Raw genomic sequence first — 17,384 nt, 5'->3', positions numbered from 1 at the left:
AAAAAACGTAGTCACACTGCTAGTGAATGTTGAAGATACAAATTTCTGTCTCTGTTTTGGCTCTTCCTGGTTTATTTGTGTCATAGGAAGCATTTGGCAGTACTCCTTTACCTATTTTCCCACGTAGTTTACATAGTATTGGAATGAATTGTTCTTTAAATGTTGGTAGAATTCCCTTGTGGATCCATCTGACCCTGGAGATTTCTTTTTAGAGAGCTCATTAATTATTTCTTCAATTTCATTTTCTAAAATGGGACTATTTAAGTAAGTTATGTCCTCTTCTGTTAACCTGGACGATTTATGTTTTTGTAAATATTTATCCATTTCGGCCAGATTGTCAGGCTTGCTGCCAATTATTGCTTTAATTTCTTTTTCATTGGTGGTATGTTCATGGTTTTCCTTTTTGATGCTGGTGATTTGGTTTTTTCCTTTCCTTTTTCTGATCAAATTAACCAAAGGTTTATCTATTTTGTTGTTGTTGTTTTTCATAAAACTAACTCTTAGTTTTATTTATTAGTTCATTAGTTTTTTTAGTTTTATTTTTAAAAATCCCTTTGTTTTTTCTAACTTTTTTAGTTGCATGCCTAATTGATCTCCTCTTTCTCTATTTTATTCACGTAGCTCTTTAGAGATACAAATTTTCCCCTAAGAAGTGCTTTGGCTGCATCTCATAGGTTTTGGTATGTTGTCTCATTATTGTTATTCTCTTGAATGAAATTATGGATTGTTTCTGTGATTTGTTGTTTGACCCACTCATTCTTTAGAAATAGATTATTTAATTTCTGATTGGTTTTTAGTCTATCTTTCCTTGACCCTTTAATGAATATAATTTTTATTGCATTGTGGTCTGAAAAGGAAGCGTTTGCTAATTTTGCATTTGATTGTGAGGTTTTTTATTTCAGCTGAAGCATAATAACTTCTATTCCAGTCTTTTATCTTTACTTTTTATGTCTCTCTTGTCATGTGTTGTTTCTTGTAAACAACATATTGCAGAATTCTGTTTTTTAATCCACTTGCTATTCACTTCCATTTTATGGGAGAGTTCATCCCATTCTCATTCACAGTTATGATTACCAGCTCTATATTTCCCTCCATCCTATTTTCTCCCCTGTATATACTTTTGTTTTCTCTCCACCCTTAGTCCTGTGTTTTTTACCCATTCCACCAACTACTTTATCTCTTATCACTCCTCCCCCCTTCTCTTAGTGTTTTTTTTAATTCACTGCATCCACTATCATATCTTCTATCAACCCTTTTCCCCTTCTCTTACCCTTTCCCTCCCTTCTATCCTGTCCCTCCCTTTTCTTTTCCTCTTTCTCCTCCTACTTCTTTATAGGGTTAGATAAATTTCTATACCTAAATGAATGATTATTTCCTCTTAGAGCCAAAACTAATGAGATCAAGCTTCAGACAATGCTCATCCCCCTTCCTTCTTTCCCTCAATTGTAATAGGTCTTTTGCACCTCTTCATGTGAACTTCTTTTCCCATTATACCATTCATTTCCTCTTTTTCTACCTCTGGATGTCTTATCACATCAAAGTCATACCCTCAATTCAATTCATGCTCCCCCCCCCTCCCCGTCTATCCTAGTAACAGATACAGTTCTCAAGAGTCACAGACACTATTTTCCCATCTAGGGATATAAATAATTTAACCTTTTGTTATGGGCCAGGACTCTGAAACACGAATTCTTACTAGGTCAGTGGAATTCAGTCAGTGGAGTTGATAAAGACAATGGTTATCTAGTTTAACATGATGGTTAATAGTTCTCTGGTTCGGTATATGTACTTAGTACTTAATATACTTCTACAAGATTCACACCTATGATAATGTAATTATAAGAGACCATATAAGCTGGGAGCCTCAGTCAGAGTCAGAGCCAGAGAAGACAAGCAAGACTGGAGGCAGGAGCTCAGGCCAAGGAGAGACAGATCCGTTCCATCTTCATCAGTCTCATGGTGGCTGGCCTGGCCTCCCACACTTCTCCACGGAAACCAAGACTCCTTAAGGCCTCTAAGAAAGCTAACCGAGCCCCAAGAAAGAAGACAAGATTGTGAAGGAGATAATAAAGCATTTGGACTTTAACATCTGGCTATTCTTGTGGTGATGAATCTGCTAAAAGGAAGGCTGCTCCAAGACCTCCAGAAAACCCAATAGAACATTGCAACCTTTAAATAATACATATTTTCCCCATTTACTTGTCTTCTTTGAGGAGAGATGATGAAGCTTTAATGAAGTAAGAAACTTTCTATCATTTCTATTGAAAAAAACAGAACTAAACAGAAAATTTAATCTTAAGTCCTGTGCTTGTCTCAATGGATAGTTAATTCTTGGTGGTAACCCCAGGTCCTTAGCCTTCCAGAATATGGTATTCCAGATCCTCCCATCTTTTATTGTAGAAACTGCCAGATCCTGGTTAATCCTGACTGCTGCTCCTTGATATTTGTATTGTTTTTGTCTAACAGTTTGCAGTGTTCCTTGGGGGTTTTTTTTTGGGGGGGCATTTCTTTCTTAAGGTGATTGATGGATTCTTTTGATTGTTATTTCCCATGATGTTTCTAGAATATTGGGGGAATTTTCCAGGTCAGTTGTTTTTCCAGTAAGGTATTCCACATTTTCTTCCATTTTTTTCATTCTTTTTAGTTTGTTTGACTGATTATTGCTGTTTCATTTGGCCTGTTTTAGTTTTTAAAATTTTCTTCAGTTAGCTTTTGTATCTCTTTTTCCATTTGACCAATTCTACTGTTTAAACAGTTGTTTTCTTCAGACAATTTTTTCTTTCCTTTTCTTCCAACAAAAGAAACGGAGAGCTTTCTCTTGCATATCTCTCATTTACTTTCTTATTTTTTTTCTTCTACCTCTCTTATTTGCCTTTTAAAGTATTTTATGAGCACTTCTTTTTTTTAATAGCTTTTTATTTATAAGATATATGTATGGGTAATTTAACAGCACTGACAATTGCCAAGCCTTTTATTCCAATTTTATCCCTCCTCCCCGAGATGGCAGGTTGACCAATACATGTTACATATGTTAAAGTATAAATTAAATACAATATATGTATACATGTTTAAAGTTATTTTGCTGTACAAAAAGAATCAGATTTTGAAATAGTGTACAATTAGCCTGTGAAGGAAATAAAAAATACAAGCAGACAAAAATACAGGTATTGGGAATTCTATGTAGTGGTTCATAGTCATCTCCCAGAGTTCTTTTGCTGGGTGTAGCTGGTTCAGTTCATTACTGCTCTATTGGAACTGATTTGGTTCATCTCATTGTTGAAGAGGGTCACGCCCATCGGAATTGATCATCATATAATATTGTTGTTGAAGTATATAATGATCTCCTGGTCCTGCTCATTACCCTCAGCATCAGTTCATGTAAGTCTCTCTGGGCCTTTTATGAGCACTTCTAAGAAGCCTCTTTGGGCTTGAGACCAATTCATATCAGTCTTCCAGATTTTCTCTGTGGACTTTTTCTCCTCATCTGAGTTTGTGTTTTGATTTGCCCTATCTTCATAGTAGTTTTCTCTGATCTGGATTCTTTTCTGTTTCTTAATCATTTTCTTTTCTTTTGGTATTTCTCCTTTTTTGTTTTTATGGTTAAGCTCTGCTCCTTAGGTAAAGGTATAGGGGGCGCTGTCCCAAGCTTCCTGTGCAGCTCTGAGCCTTGGCTTTGAGCACAGGGGCCCCTTGTGGTTACAGGGAATAACTTTGTCTCCTCTTTTCAGGAAACAGCCTGGTTTCCCACAGTTTGTCTTCTGACCTGCAATTGGAAGCTGCTCCACTGATTTGTTCATCTACTGATCCAGGACTTAGGGGCAGAGTTACTGATTTGCTGTGATTAAGACCACTTAGTGACTTTTCCAGAGTCTATCTGAGCTGGGCTGAACACCCTTTTCACCCCAGTAACCTTTCTTGAAACCCTTTCAATCTAAAAGATAATGGCAAATGTTGGAGGGGATGTGGGAAAACTGGGACACTGTTACATTGTTAGTGGAGTTGTGAATTGATCCAGCTGATCTTCTGGAGAACAGTTTGGAACTATGCCCAAAGGGCTATCAAAATGTGCATATCCTTTGATCCAGTAGTGATCTACTGGGCTAGTATCCCAAAGAGATCATAAAGGAGGGAAAGGGACCCATATGTGCAAAACTGGCAGCCTTTTTTGTAGTGGCAAGGAACTAGAAACTGAATAGATGCTCAACAGGTGGAGAATGGCTGAATAAGTTATAGTATATGAATGTTATGGAATATTATTGGTTTATAAGAAATGATCAGCAGGATGAGTTTAGAGAGGCCTGGAGAGACTTACATGAACTGATGCTGAGTGAAATGAGCAGAACCAGGAGATCACTGTACTTAGCAACAACAATATTTTATGACAATCAATTCTGATGGATGTGACTCTTTTCAACAATGAGATGATTGAGGCCAGTTTCAATGATCTTGTGTCAAAGACAGGGGGTGGGGGAAGGAAGGGAAAATTTGGAACACAAGGCTATGCATGGGTCAGTGTTGAAAAATTGTGCATGCATATGTTTTGAAAATAAAAAACTTTAATAAAAAAAGAAAGAAAAAGAAATGATCAGCAGAATAATTTCAGAGAGGTCTGGAGAGACTTATATGAACTGATGCCAAGTGAAATGAGCAGAACCATTCACTGGTCATTGTACACAGCAACAAGATTATACGAAGATCAATTTTGAAGGATGTAGCTCTTTTCAACAATGAGATGACTCAGACCACTTCCAGTGATCTGGTGATGAAGAGAGCCACCAGAGAGAGGACTGTGAGAACTGAGTATGGACCACAATATAGCATTTTAACTTTTTTGTTGTTTGCTTGCCTTTTATTTTCTTTCTCATTTTGTTTTCTTTTTGATCTGATTTTTCTTCTGCAGCAAGATAATTGTGTCTGTGTATATGTATGTGTGTGTGTATATACATATATATGCACCTACATATATATACATTATATAGGATTAAGAAAAATAAAAGCAAAAAAAAAAAAGAGAGAGAGAGAGAGAGAAAGAAAGAAAGAAAGAAAGAAAGAAAGAAAGAAAGAAAGAAAGAAAGAAAGAAAGAAAGAAAGAAAGAAAGAAAGAAAGAAAGAAAGAAAGAAAGAAAGAAAGAAAGAAAGAAAGAAAGAAAGAAAGAAAGAAAGAAAGAAAGAAAGAAAGAAAGAAAGAAAAGAAAAGAAAAGAAATCCTTCCAATCTGTCTTGAACAGGAGCATGGTTTCATTCTATCAGACTATTCACAGGCTTGGTTTCATGTGGTTTTTGAGGGAAACTGGGAGAGCTCGAATAGCTTCTTGATTTTACTCTTCCATCTTGGCTCAACTCTTGGAGGTGTCCGTTATTTATTGGAGATACAAAGATACCAACACCCTTCATAGTCTTCATTGTCAGTGTTCCCTTATTGAAAATTGAAAAGTCCTAATGTCAGGGAGATTGGGGAAAATGTCATGTAATTCATGAAGTGGTCCTTGAAGGAATCTAAGAATTCTGAGAGTCAGAGACAAGAGAAAGTGCATTCATTCTAGGGTTGCAGAACAATTTGTTCAAAAGAAGCCAGGAATGGAGGGTCACATTGGGAAATCTCCAGCAATCCAGTTTAGTTAGAACATAAATTTCTGGAATAGGGCCATGAAACTGAATAATGTGAAATCAGCCTAGAAAAAGCCAGCTACTTTGTAGAAGGCTTTAAATGTCAAAGAAAGAAAGATGCAGTTTATCCTAGAGACTGTGGGGAACCTACAAACTGTTTGAGTGAAAAGGATCATGAGACCAGTTTTGTGGGGAAATTTTATTTCAGCAGTTATGTGGAGGGTGGATTAGCGAGAAGAAGAGATGGGGCAGGGAGATCAATTAGGCAGCCACTTACTATCTGTGAAGCTGGATTCAACTCTCTCCTCCCAGAAGCCTCAGTTTCCTCACCTATAAAATTTGAACATGAAATTTGATGATTTCTAGGGGCCTTTCTAATTTCAGATCTTTTTGTGTGAAGTATTCAAAGTGCCTAACTAGCTCCTGTCAGTTCTTTGGTGGTCATGAGGACCAAAGAAGAGAAAGAATGGGGAAGCAGGAGGTCTAATTTTGAGTACTGGATTTGGCATTACTCATTAGTGTGATGTTCAGCAAGACACTTCCCTTTTCTGGGCCTCACTGTTTCATCTGTAAGATGGTATGATTGGAATAGATTCAAATTTCTGCTGTCTTAAAGCAAGTCTTCTTTTGCTGCTTGTCCCATGAATAGTCCTGATCTATATCTGGCCATTGAACCCAAATAGCTCTAGAGGAGAAAGTAAGACTGATGACTGCACATCCCTCCCTCACTTAAATCCAATTCACTTGGATGTCATAGCATCACCTCCCTGAGATCATGGCCATCTTCAAGAATGTGAAGGACAACTTTTGTTCTGATTCTTCTTTCACAACATGACTAATCTGGAAATATGTTTAATAGGACTGTACCTGTGCAACCTATATCAGATTGCTTGCCATCTTGGAAGCGGGGAGAGGAAGAGAGAAAGAGAAAAAAAATTAGAACTCAAACTTATAAAAGTGAATGTAAACTATCTTTACATGTAATTGGAAAAAATAAAATACTGTTAATTGGCAGGGAAAGAAATAGGGGAAAAAGCCAACAGAGAAACAAAAATCACTCCTGAACATGTCAGGTCACTGGTCTCTTGTCTCAGAAAGATGTGGCATAGTTGTGTGATCTTGGAAAGTTTTCTCATTTGACAAATGAGGATAATAATCCTTGACCTACCTGACAAGACTGGATACCGTGAAACTGATAGAATAAGGACTATATATGAGTTTTGGAAACTTAATAAGGTTGTTCACTGCTTATATGTAATAATGAACCAATATCTATGGTGTAATATGATAATGGCAACAGATTTTTTATATACATACATATATATATATATATATATATATATATATATATATATATATATATATATATATATATCAGGCCTGTGATTTCTTCCATGTACAAAACACAGCTTACCTGTAATTTAAAATAATGGGATTGATAATTATAGGTAGCATTTAAATAGTACTTTTTAAGATTCACCAAGCACTTTGCAAATGTTATCTCATTCATTCTCACAACAACCCTAAGAGGTAGGTGCTATTATTATCCCTATTTTACAGATGGGAAAATTGAAGTAGACAGGTCAAGTGATTTGACCAGGGTTGCACAGTTGCTAAATGTTCAAGGTAGGATTTGAATTCCAATCTTCCTGACTGTACTTGATCCACTGGTCATAGCCAGGGTTGTTTGAGATACTGAATATGTAAGTGATTGTCTCATTGCCACATAGCCAGTGTGTATCTGATGTAGAACTGGAGTTCAGATCCATCTGTCATGCTTAGCCAGAAGCCTTTCTAATTGATATTTACTTACATTGTGATTTAAGGTTTACAAAGGACTTTCCCAATCTTATATTTGAGCCTCATCACAAGGTAAAGGCTATTGATATTATTATCCCCCCCCCCCCTTACATATGAAGAGATGGAAGCTCTGTAGGTAGAGAACCCTAGTATAGATTTAAACTTTATCTTAAGAGGACACAAAGTCTAAACCCTTCATTTTAGAAATGGGGAAGACTGAGTCCCAGAGAAATCTGTCCTATGTCACACAGAAGTGGCAGAGCAAGAATTAGAATCCAGTGTTTTTGGCTCTTGAAACTAAATTTTTTTTAGTATGGCATGGTGTCACAAAGCTGATAAACATTCAAGGTGGATTTTGAACTTGGGTGATTCCCTCCTCCAAATTCAGCATAAGTCATTTGTTTTAGTTATTCACTTTACAGGTGAGCAAATTGAGGCAGACAGAGGCAAAATTACATCCTTTCTCAGTGTCAGATAGCTATCAAGTATGTGAGACAGTGAGAGGTCCATGGCACTGCTTTGACTCTCAAATTGTAATGAACTGCCTAATCTGTAGAGTTGTACAAGTGTAATTATTCTTGCCCTCCATTTTCTTCTGGTAACTCCTAATAACCCCAAGGTTCTTATAGTGGCAATACAGCAGAAGTTTTGACTCTGATCTTAACAAGCTAGGGAGGCTTCAGATTTTCACTATTTGCTGGAACTCTGTCTTCCCAGAAATCAGCCAGAGTCAGGATCACCAAAAGTCTTTATTCTTGGTCTCTTGAGGTCACCTACAGGGTATTAGAACTAGTAATCTCCACACCACCTTCCTCTCTCAACCTCCACGAGAGAGAATGCCTCAATTTCCTCCTCCTACTCTCCCCACACATGTCACTTCCCCCTCTTTGTCTCACCAATCAAATAGCACAGAATAGCTGGGGAGGGTTAACCTTCAAACAAGTTAATAGAGAACCGTCCAATTGGCAATTAGTCTCACGTGCTCCATGATCCAAGTGCATTTGCTCAGTTCTAGCCCTTTACAACTGTTAGTCTCCTGTGTGCATTAGCAGCTCATTATTAGAAGGTTGGCCTTCTAAGTGATGCTCTTTTTAAGGCAGAAAAATTCATCAAAGATAGCTGACTTACATAGGGTTGTAATCTGAATGTTGACATAAAGAAAGCTTCTTTAAAGTGTTGAAGCACTGTTCCTGTGAACCCATTCTCTGCTCAGTCCTGTACGAAGTAGAGGTGCAGAAGAGTACATTTATATAACACTGGAAGATTTCCAAAGCCTTTGCATCCATTTTATTATTAGTCTTCACATCAACTATGTGGGGCAAATACAGCCAGTTTTGTTGAACCTATTTAACAAATAAAGAAAGGCCTGAAAGTCAATGGGTACCCAGATTGCAAGTTATGGAGATGGGATTCAAGGGCCAAGTTTTCCTTCCTACAGTATTCTTCCACCTTCAAGGAGATCCTTTCTTAGTTAGGAAGACAGGAGTTTTAGATGAGAAACAACTTTAAAATAATACAAAAGATAAAAATCATTAGTTAAATTTTATTCAAAGAAGTGACATCAAATAGTACAGGAATAAAATTTTAGAAGAGATGGGGCTTAAACAGATCTTTGATCTATGGAAAGTTGGAAGGAAGGGGTGAGGTTATCCCAACAGAGTGGTGCAGAATGAGAGACATTTTTGGACCTGGCAAATGTGTGATTTGTTTTGCTTGATACTGCTTATTAGCAAAAAGATTCATTTGAAAAAGAAAGAAAGGGTGAGTTTATTCCAGATTATGGGAATAGCCTAAACAAAGATTAAGAGGACATGAGCAATGCATGTGGGATAACACCAGTGAAGCTGTCATGCTAGACTGTAGACTGTGTTGAGGAAGGGATTTAAGAGTAGATATAGACTGGAGAGGAAAAGCCTTCACAACTCTTTAGCACTTATAAAGGACAGAAGAAAAACTTTTTCTTTAAAAAAAAAATAATAATTCTGGAAGAGGAAATCAGGGGAAAATAGATTTTTTTTTTCATGAAAAGAAAGTCAAGAGAAAGCCAAACTGGAGATAGTACAGCCCACAAAGCAACATTGACAAAGAGTAAAGCATACCAATGATCAGGCAAGTTTGATATGATTGTTATCTGATTCTCCAAAGAATGTGATGTTCTATAATCACAGGCATCTGTCATCACTGGGAGGATGCTAGTCTTGAGAAGATTGACTTTTACAGCAGTGAGCAATTGTGTGTAATTGGAAAGATAGAACATTTTCCTAAATACAGTGTAGTTCTGCCTTCCTACTGACTTCCAGACACAGCTCATTGACTTTCTCAAACACACTATCAAAGTTATATCAATGGAAGTAATCAGTGGACTGTGCCCCCCTTTTGTGTCCTGGTATTGGCAGTGTGTGATAGGTAGTCATTTTTTTTAGCCTTGGGGGAGGCTCACCTAATTGCTTGGATATTTCAGTGACTTTTTTTTCTCCAAGAGGTTTTGTAGTTCTTGGGGCTTCAGTGAAGCTGGTACAATGTCATCTGTAAATGGAAACACCTGGATAGCCTCCTTTGAAATCCTGCTCTCTGTATTCTATGACCAATAAGTGGAATAAAAACATCGGTGTTAATCCTGAATAAAAGAAACCCTGACACTTTTCCTTCTTTCTGTTGTAATTTTTAATCAGACTCCTTAAATGATAGAAATCCTGAGGCGATGATATTCTTCTGAAACTGACTTTTGTTTTCCTGAATATTATCATCTGTCATTACCCTATGTTGTAGTCTAGAAAAATTTTTGCTATTTTAGGTTTTTATTATTGTTATCACCATCAATAATAGTAGTAACTTTATATAGTGTTTAAAGTTTGCAAAATCTTTTACATGTATTATTTTATTTGCTCCTCACAGCAACTCTGTGAGGTAGATGCTATTATTTTCTTATTTTACGGATGAGGAGAGAGCCTGAGAGAGGCTAAGTGTCTGCTTAATATTTATGACAGGATTTGAATTTAGGTCATCTTGACTGGTAGAGTGGTCTTTCTTAATCTATCTCTATGTTTACCATACCTTCTCCTTCTACCTATCCAATTTCTCTTCTGCCCTACTCTTTTGAACTTTATCTGATGAGGGCCTCTCTGCCTATGTGCTTAGCCCTATGCTATTTGATATTTTTATTAAGGACTTGAATAAATGGCATGCTCAACAAATTTTTAATAACACAAGACTAAAGGGGTTAGCTAACATGTTAGATGATCTAGGGTCAAAAAGACAGACTAGATCATTTGATCAGATTTATTAGAATGAAATTTATTAGGGATAAATGTAAAGAGGTAATAGTTCAAATTTGTGGTATTCTTTAGTTCCAGTTAGAGAGTTTTAGGAATGAATGAATGAACATTTATTAAATGTTTTACTATGTACAAAGAACTGGGTTAAGTGCCAAAGACCCACATAGAAGAGAAAGAAGACTGTCTCAAGATATTCATGGTCTAATGGAGGGAGGCAACCCTTACAAGAAATTTCAGCTACAAGTGGAACAGAAAGACCCAGTGATCTTTAGAGGGTAAAGCAGATGGTACATCATTTGTTTTCATTGACAAAAATCACACTATTTGATAATGTCAACGTTTTTAATGGTGAAAGCTTTGTTTTCTGATTCTTCAGTAGCCATGGTTTCTGAGAAGGTAGAGGCAGAGGATCTAGCACCTGTTCGGTTAGTTTTCAGTTCACATCTTCATAAAGGTTGGTTTCTTGTGAGATAAAATGTAGGGGATAGCTTGCTGTCTGAGAGATATGTGGGGGTTGTAGATAGTCTATAATTTGTTTTGGGTTTTTTTTTGGGGGGGGGAAGAGAGGACCATGAGTTCCCAGGAGTTGCTGCCCCAGATATTGACTACAGGGGCCATGCAGAAAGCATGGCTAAAGGCCTGGGAAGCACTGTTCCTCTAAGGGCTTTTGGGCACATGGTGTTGATCCAAATGATGGCAGTGCTGGCTGTGTGGCCTTGGACAAGTCACTTAATCCCAGCTGTTTTAGCAAAAAAAAAAAAAAAAAAAAAAATGATGGCAGTGGCTTAGCTTCATGGTGCATGCTCCTTTCTGTCTCTCCTTTTGAATGCCTTCCTGTTGGTCACAGTTGGTTTGCTGAGGAGTGCTGATGGTGGTGGAAACAGGGAGAGCAGATCCCTTCTCCAGAGGAATGATGGTTGTGGGAGAGTAATTGGATAGTTTTCTAGAGAAGGGTAGCCAGGATGCTGAAAAGCTTTGAATTCATGCTATGTGAAAATCAACTGAAGGACCTGGAAATGATTAACTTGGAGAAAAGAAGACTTAGAGGGATGTGAGCACCTCTGGAAGAATCCTAGAGAAAGTTGTACCATATACATGGTCCCAGAAGGTATATTTAGGAGGGATGAGTGCAAGCTGCAATGGGCAAAGCTGGACTTGACAAAAGGGAAAACAACGTGATTCAAAAGGACATCATGATGCCATAGCAGATTGGGGTCCACCCCATTGGACTTCCTCTTCAGGAAAGATTGGAGAACCATTTCTGAGCATGTGGTAGAGAGTATTACTTTCCATTCTTTCATCAAGCATTTATTAAAGACCTATTATGTACCTGGCATTATCCCTGTCATTGGGGTTACAAAGAGAAAACAGTTCTTGCCAATAATGGACTCACATTTTGTTGTGAGAAACAACAGAAACACAAAAATAAACATAAACTATATACAGAGTAAATGGCCATCAAAAAATTGGAGGAAAATCAATGAATGGATCTTTCACAAAAATGGCTGGAAAGACAGTTTTAAAAAAATATATATTTATAGCTTTTGTTTATATATCATCTGAATTTATCCTTCTTTCCTCCTGTAACTGAAGAATCTTCCCTTATAAAGGAACCTTTAAATAGGTTAAAAAGAAGGGGATGGGGGTCAGAAAGCAGTCCAGCAAAACTAATCAAAATACATCAATCAAATTCAGTGGTAGATGTGTTGTGTGTCTTAAGGGAGAGTTCTTTATTGATCTAGGGATAGAAGTGATTACAAGATAAAATAGATAATTTTGACCATATGAAATTGAAAAGTTTTGTACAAACAAAATCAACAGAGCTAGAATAAGAAGATGACTTTTACATTTACATAGTGCTGTAGGGTGTAACAAGTGCTTCACATTATTGTCATAATTGAGCTTAACAACATCCCTGTAAGGAAGGAACAACAGGTTTGTTTGTTTTTTCCTCATATTTAATAAATGATTCAAAGAGATTCCTTCTCTTTCCTTTCCATATTACTAAGTTGACAAGGATTGTTAATTCTATCTCCATGGCCTCTCTCGTTTATGTTCCCTTCTCGTAAAGCATGGCCTAATCAATCTCCCTTTAGTGTTCTTTCCTCTCTAGTCTTCCCACAAACTGACAGATTCTATATTCCTAAGGTATAGAGCTAACCAACTTGTTATCCTGCTCAAAAAACTAGAGGCTTCTTGTTACCTCTAAGATAGAGGAAGAGACTGGATCTGAGACTTCAGGGATACTTCCTCCACCAATGCAAGTTCCCTGGAGCACTGAAAGACTTGTCCAGGGTCACATAGTCAGCATGTCCAGAGATAGGATCTGACTCCAGGGCTTCATGGTTTGTAGGCTAACTCTTTCCATTACACTAGTTACCTTGCCACAAGGATAAAATATAAAATCCTCAACCTGGCAATTAAAATCCTTCAGATCTTTTTGTAGATTGATTTCATATTACTCTTCCCCATAACCTCTAAATTCTTTTCTAGTGTGTTTTATTTTGTATTCCCCATGCATAATATTCCACCTTCCATAGAAAGGAAACTTTGCCTGAGTAATCTCAGGGTTTTATATCCAAAGTATATAAGGAATTAAAAATATGTAGGATCTAGTGACCCAGGAAGCAAATGGGCAAAAATAGTTTTCAAAAGATGAATTACAAGCTATTGATAACTAAAGAAAGATTGTTTTAAATCACTAACTTGAGAAATACAATGAAATAGCTCTTTTTCCCCTCATAACAAATTGACAAAGATGACAAAAGAGGAGTCAACAATGGAGAGACTGTGAAAATACAGATCACTTAATATAATGTTGGTAGAGCTGTCTATTCTTCCAATAGTGCTGGAAAAAAACTATTTGAAAGTGTGAAAAAAAAATGTAGCTAAAGTGTTTAAGAGATTCCACTATTATGCATGTGCCCAAATTAGATGATAGAAAGTTTCCAGTACTCATCTCAGTACTATATCGCAGTACTCATAGCATTGCTTCGCATAGCAGCAAACACTTGGAAACATAGTAACAGCAACATTGTGTGATGATCAACAGGATCAACTGGAGTCAGATCCTATGTGTGATAGATTTAGCTCTCAGCAATTGAGCAAAACAAGACAATTACATTCAGTTCCAATTGATCAATGATGTAAAGAATCAGCTACAGCTAGAGAAGGAACATTGGGAAATGATTTGTGAACTGTTTGCATTCTTGTTTTTCTTCCCAGGTTATTTTTACCTTCTGAATCCAATTATTCCTATGCAACAAGAAAAATGTACGGTTCTGCACACATATATTGTATCTAGGATATACTATAACATATTTAACATGTATGAGACTGCCTGCCATCTAGGGGAGGGGTGGAGGGAGGGAAGGGAAAAGTTGGGGCAGAAGTGAGTGCAAGGGATAATGTTGTAAAAAATTACCCATGCATATGTACTGTCAATAAAAAGTTATAATAATAATAAAAATAAGGCAATGACTTAGGAAATTTTAATTGTATTGTATTAAAATGGAAGCCATTGTGGTGCTCAAAAACAAACAAACAAAAAAAAACACCAAGATAATTACAAAAGACATAATGGAAAATGCCATCCACAACCAGGGGGGAAAAAAAAGCTATGGAAATTGGATGTCTATTGAAACATACTATTTTCATATTTTTTTCTTGTGGTTTTCCCCTTTAGTTCTGACTTTCATAACAGACTAATATGGAAATATGTTTAAAATAATTGTATTGTATAATCTACTATCTTAGGGAGGGAGGGGGAAAAGAAGGGAGAGATAAAATTTGGAACTCAAAATCTTACAAAAATGAATGTGAAATAAAGTAAGTGCCCATCTATTGTGGGAAAACTGGCAAATTATTGTACATTGATGTAATAGAATATTACTACATTGTAATAGATGATGAATAGCAAGAATTCAAAGAGAATTGGAAGACTCATGGGAACTGATGATACCAAATGAAATGAGCAGAACTAGGGAAACAAAATAAACAATGAAGGGGGGGAAACAGTCAAAAGCTAAACATTGAATAATTTTGATGGCCAAGCTTAGATCTGGAGAAGAGTTTAGAAAATGTTCCTCATTTCATTGCAGATGAGGGGGACAACAGATATAGAATATTGTATCCACTTTTGCACATGTGATATATTGTTTGGTTTTGGTTGGCTTTTAAAAAATTTCCTTTGTTGCAAGGGGTGGAAAAAGAGATATAGGAAATGAATGTATTGTAATAACAAAAGGAAACCATAAAAAGAAATTAAACCAAATCTGTACAAAAAGTACAAAATAATTTCTGTGTTAGGGCCGAGATACAGACTTTCTGTGGGAGGGGTACTCAAAGGCTGAGCTCAAGTCCCATCTCTTTCAGGAAGCCATCTTTCATTATTCTAAATCCTGCTGATCTCTCTTATTCCTTAACTCTTTCTAGTCTTAACACCACACACTTTAACACTTAGTTTCCTATCTGTCCTTTCTTTCCTTAGTCTGTAGAACAGGGAGGTATTGCTGCACAGATCTGTGCAGTACTTTTTTTTTCATAGAGTTGTGTATATAGTAAGTACTTGATATCTGTTAATTTCTTGAAATAAAAGCTTTTTACAAGTCTCTTAAATTCTGGGCTTCAATTAAATGTAAACTTGTTTAAATAATCTTCAAGGCCCCATTCAATTCTGTAGCAGATGATCTTTGCTCCCTTTGATTAGTCTAGTTACATACTGGCCTTTTTAATTATGTTAAGCCCCTTAGTTTTGGTTTTGGTTTCCCTCTTATGAATTTTCAACTACCTGTATTCTCCTTAGACTAGAAATAATTAGCACACCTTTTATTTATTTGACAATTTATAAATCCCCAACAATCCCCCAAAGAGGAGACTTCCCTTTAGGTCTCATGCAAATTGTCCTAAGTCACTGAATTTCTCTATTGGCAGCTTGGATTAGCTCCCACTAAGATCAAGATTTAAGTCATTGAGTTGGGAGAGTTAAACCTAATTGGGTAGTTCTACTGAAACTGGCTTGTTATATTAGCATCAGCTCATTCATCTATCATTAAGTTAAATATATGTAATTGTTTTTTGTCCTTCTTCTAGTGAAACGGGAGGCTTGATTGCTTATAAGAAGAATTCAGAAGCCCAAGAACATTTATGATGAATCCTGGAAGATGTGAGACTCTGGATGACCTGCCTGACCTCTACACTATCTTCAAAGGAGAGGTGTGCCCAAATTTCTGTTCTTTGGAAATTCGGTTTTCCCGGAGAAGCACCCTTTGTGTTTCTTTGTGGGCACCCTTTCTGCATTATGTGTAGCTAGAATGCTGGACTGAGGAAGACCTGAATTAAAATCCTTCTTCAGACACTTAGTAGTTCTGTGACCCTGGTCAAGTTCCTTCAGTGTTGTTCCTCCGTTTTACCCTCCCTGATGTGAGTGAGTTGGACACAGTGGCTTCTTAAGATCCCTTCCAGCTCTTGATCTCTGATTTTATAATCTTTAAGCCAGAGGTGAAGGAAAACAATTGTCTTTATGACTTGGATAGTTGCTGAGATTAGAATTAATACTTTACAGTAGAAGTCCCACATATAGGGACCCTGGTCAACAATAAAAAGGAAGTTGGTATAAAAAAGTTTCTAAGAAAAAAAACATTACAGCCCTTTGGACACTGGTAAATTCTGACTCTCGAGCTTTTCTTGTCAGCTCCATACTTAACTAGCAGTGCTGCTTTTCCTGGTGTTGGAGCCCCAAGTCATGACCTTGGATCCATGTAGTCCCAGTGAATAGATGAAGCAGGGACACTAACCTCTGTGAAACTTGCATATCAGGTTGTGCCTTAAATGAGGAGCAGTGTAACCTAGTCTTTGGGAACTAGTCCTGGCAGTGAAGGCACTGCCAGGAGGCAGCTTTTTCTGCTTTAATATGAGATATTTGTATATGAAATGCATGGAGCAGGGCATGCCTGGGAAGTGTCAGATTGCTTCCCCCCTTCTGAAGGAGGAAAGTTTCCTGAAGGATGTAACTTGAAGTCAATACAATTTGAGTTGAGGATGTTTGGATAGCCTGGAACTATCCAGGGACTACCCAGGAATAGTCATTCTCTCTTTTACAAAATGCCTCTTTTGTGCTCAATCCTATGCTAAGTGCTGTGGGGAACCCCAGGCTTCTACCTCAGGGACTTGGAGTATATTGTAGTAGGAGAGATAAGCTATAAAAATGTGAATAATTAAAATAACAATATAGATCAGCAGTTCAATATAATAAGAAAACAGAGCCAGTTTAAATGACTTTCCATGTTTACATAGAAATAAGTGTCAGAGCCAAGATTTATACCAAGGTTTCTCCTGATTACAGAGACTTTCCAGCATTCATTTCTGTGCCTTTCTTAATAAGATGAGAATTAATAGAGTAAATATGAAATCCTACACCTGGGTTTAAAAAAATCAACTGCTCAAGCACAAGGTGGGTGTCATATGTCATATGACACAGACTTAGGTGGTGCAATAGACTTCCCACTTAATGATAAGTCCCCAGAGTGATCTGGCCAACCACCAAAAATACAGATGCAGCCTGAGGCTATATCCTGGGAAGTGTGGGCTGGAATGAGGGATTTCTGGCCTCTGGAGCCAGGTAGCTCACATCTGGAATCCTACACTCATTTCTGGGTGTCAAGGTGGAGGGATATAAAGAAGACCCTCCAGGATCTGTAGGGC

General features: G+C 37.1%; 1 protein-coding gene across 3 annotated transcripts in view; it reads left to right on the top strand.

The window, feature by feature from the left end:
- The window catches only part of ZCCHC17 (zinc finger CCHC-type containing 17), a 47,469-nt gene that overhangs the window by 1,332 nt on the left and 28,753 nt on the right, over positions 1-17,384 (top strand). For 2 of the 3 annotated variants that reach the window (XM_074305527.1, XM_074305528.1), the window contains one exon: positions 15,774-15,896. In XM_074305527.1, the coding sequence (XP_074161628.1) occupies positions 15,828-15,896 (69 nt within the window). In that variant the 5' untranslated portion in view covers positions 15,774-15,827. Of the gene's footprint in view, positions 1-647; positions 681-15,773; positions 15,897-17,384 lie in introns of those variants that run through there. The other variant, XM_074305530.1, reaches the window with a different exon arrangement.

The sequence above is a fragment of the Sminthopsis crassicaudata genome, chromosome 3 (assembly GCF_048593235.1).
Source record: "Sminthopsis crassicaudata isolate SCR6 chromosome 3, ASM4859323v1, whole genome shotgun sequence".
In the NCBI taxonomy this organism is placed as follows: Eukaryota; Metazoa; Chordata; class Mammalia; order Dasyuromorphia; family Dasyuridae; genus Sminthopsis; species Sminthopsis crassicaudata.
This window is presented reverse-complemented; position numbering and strand designations above follow the sequence as displayed.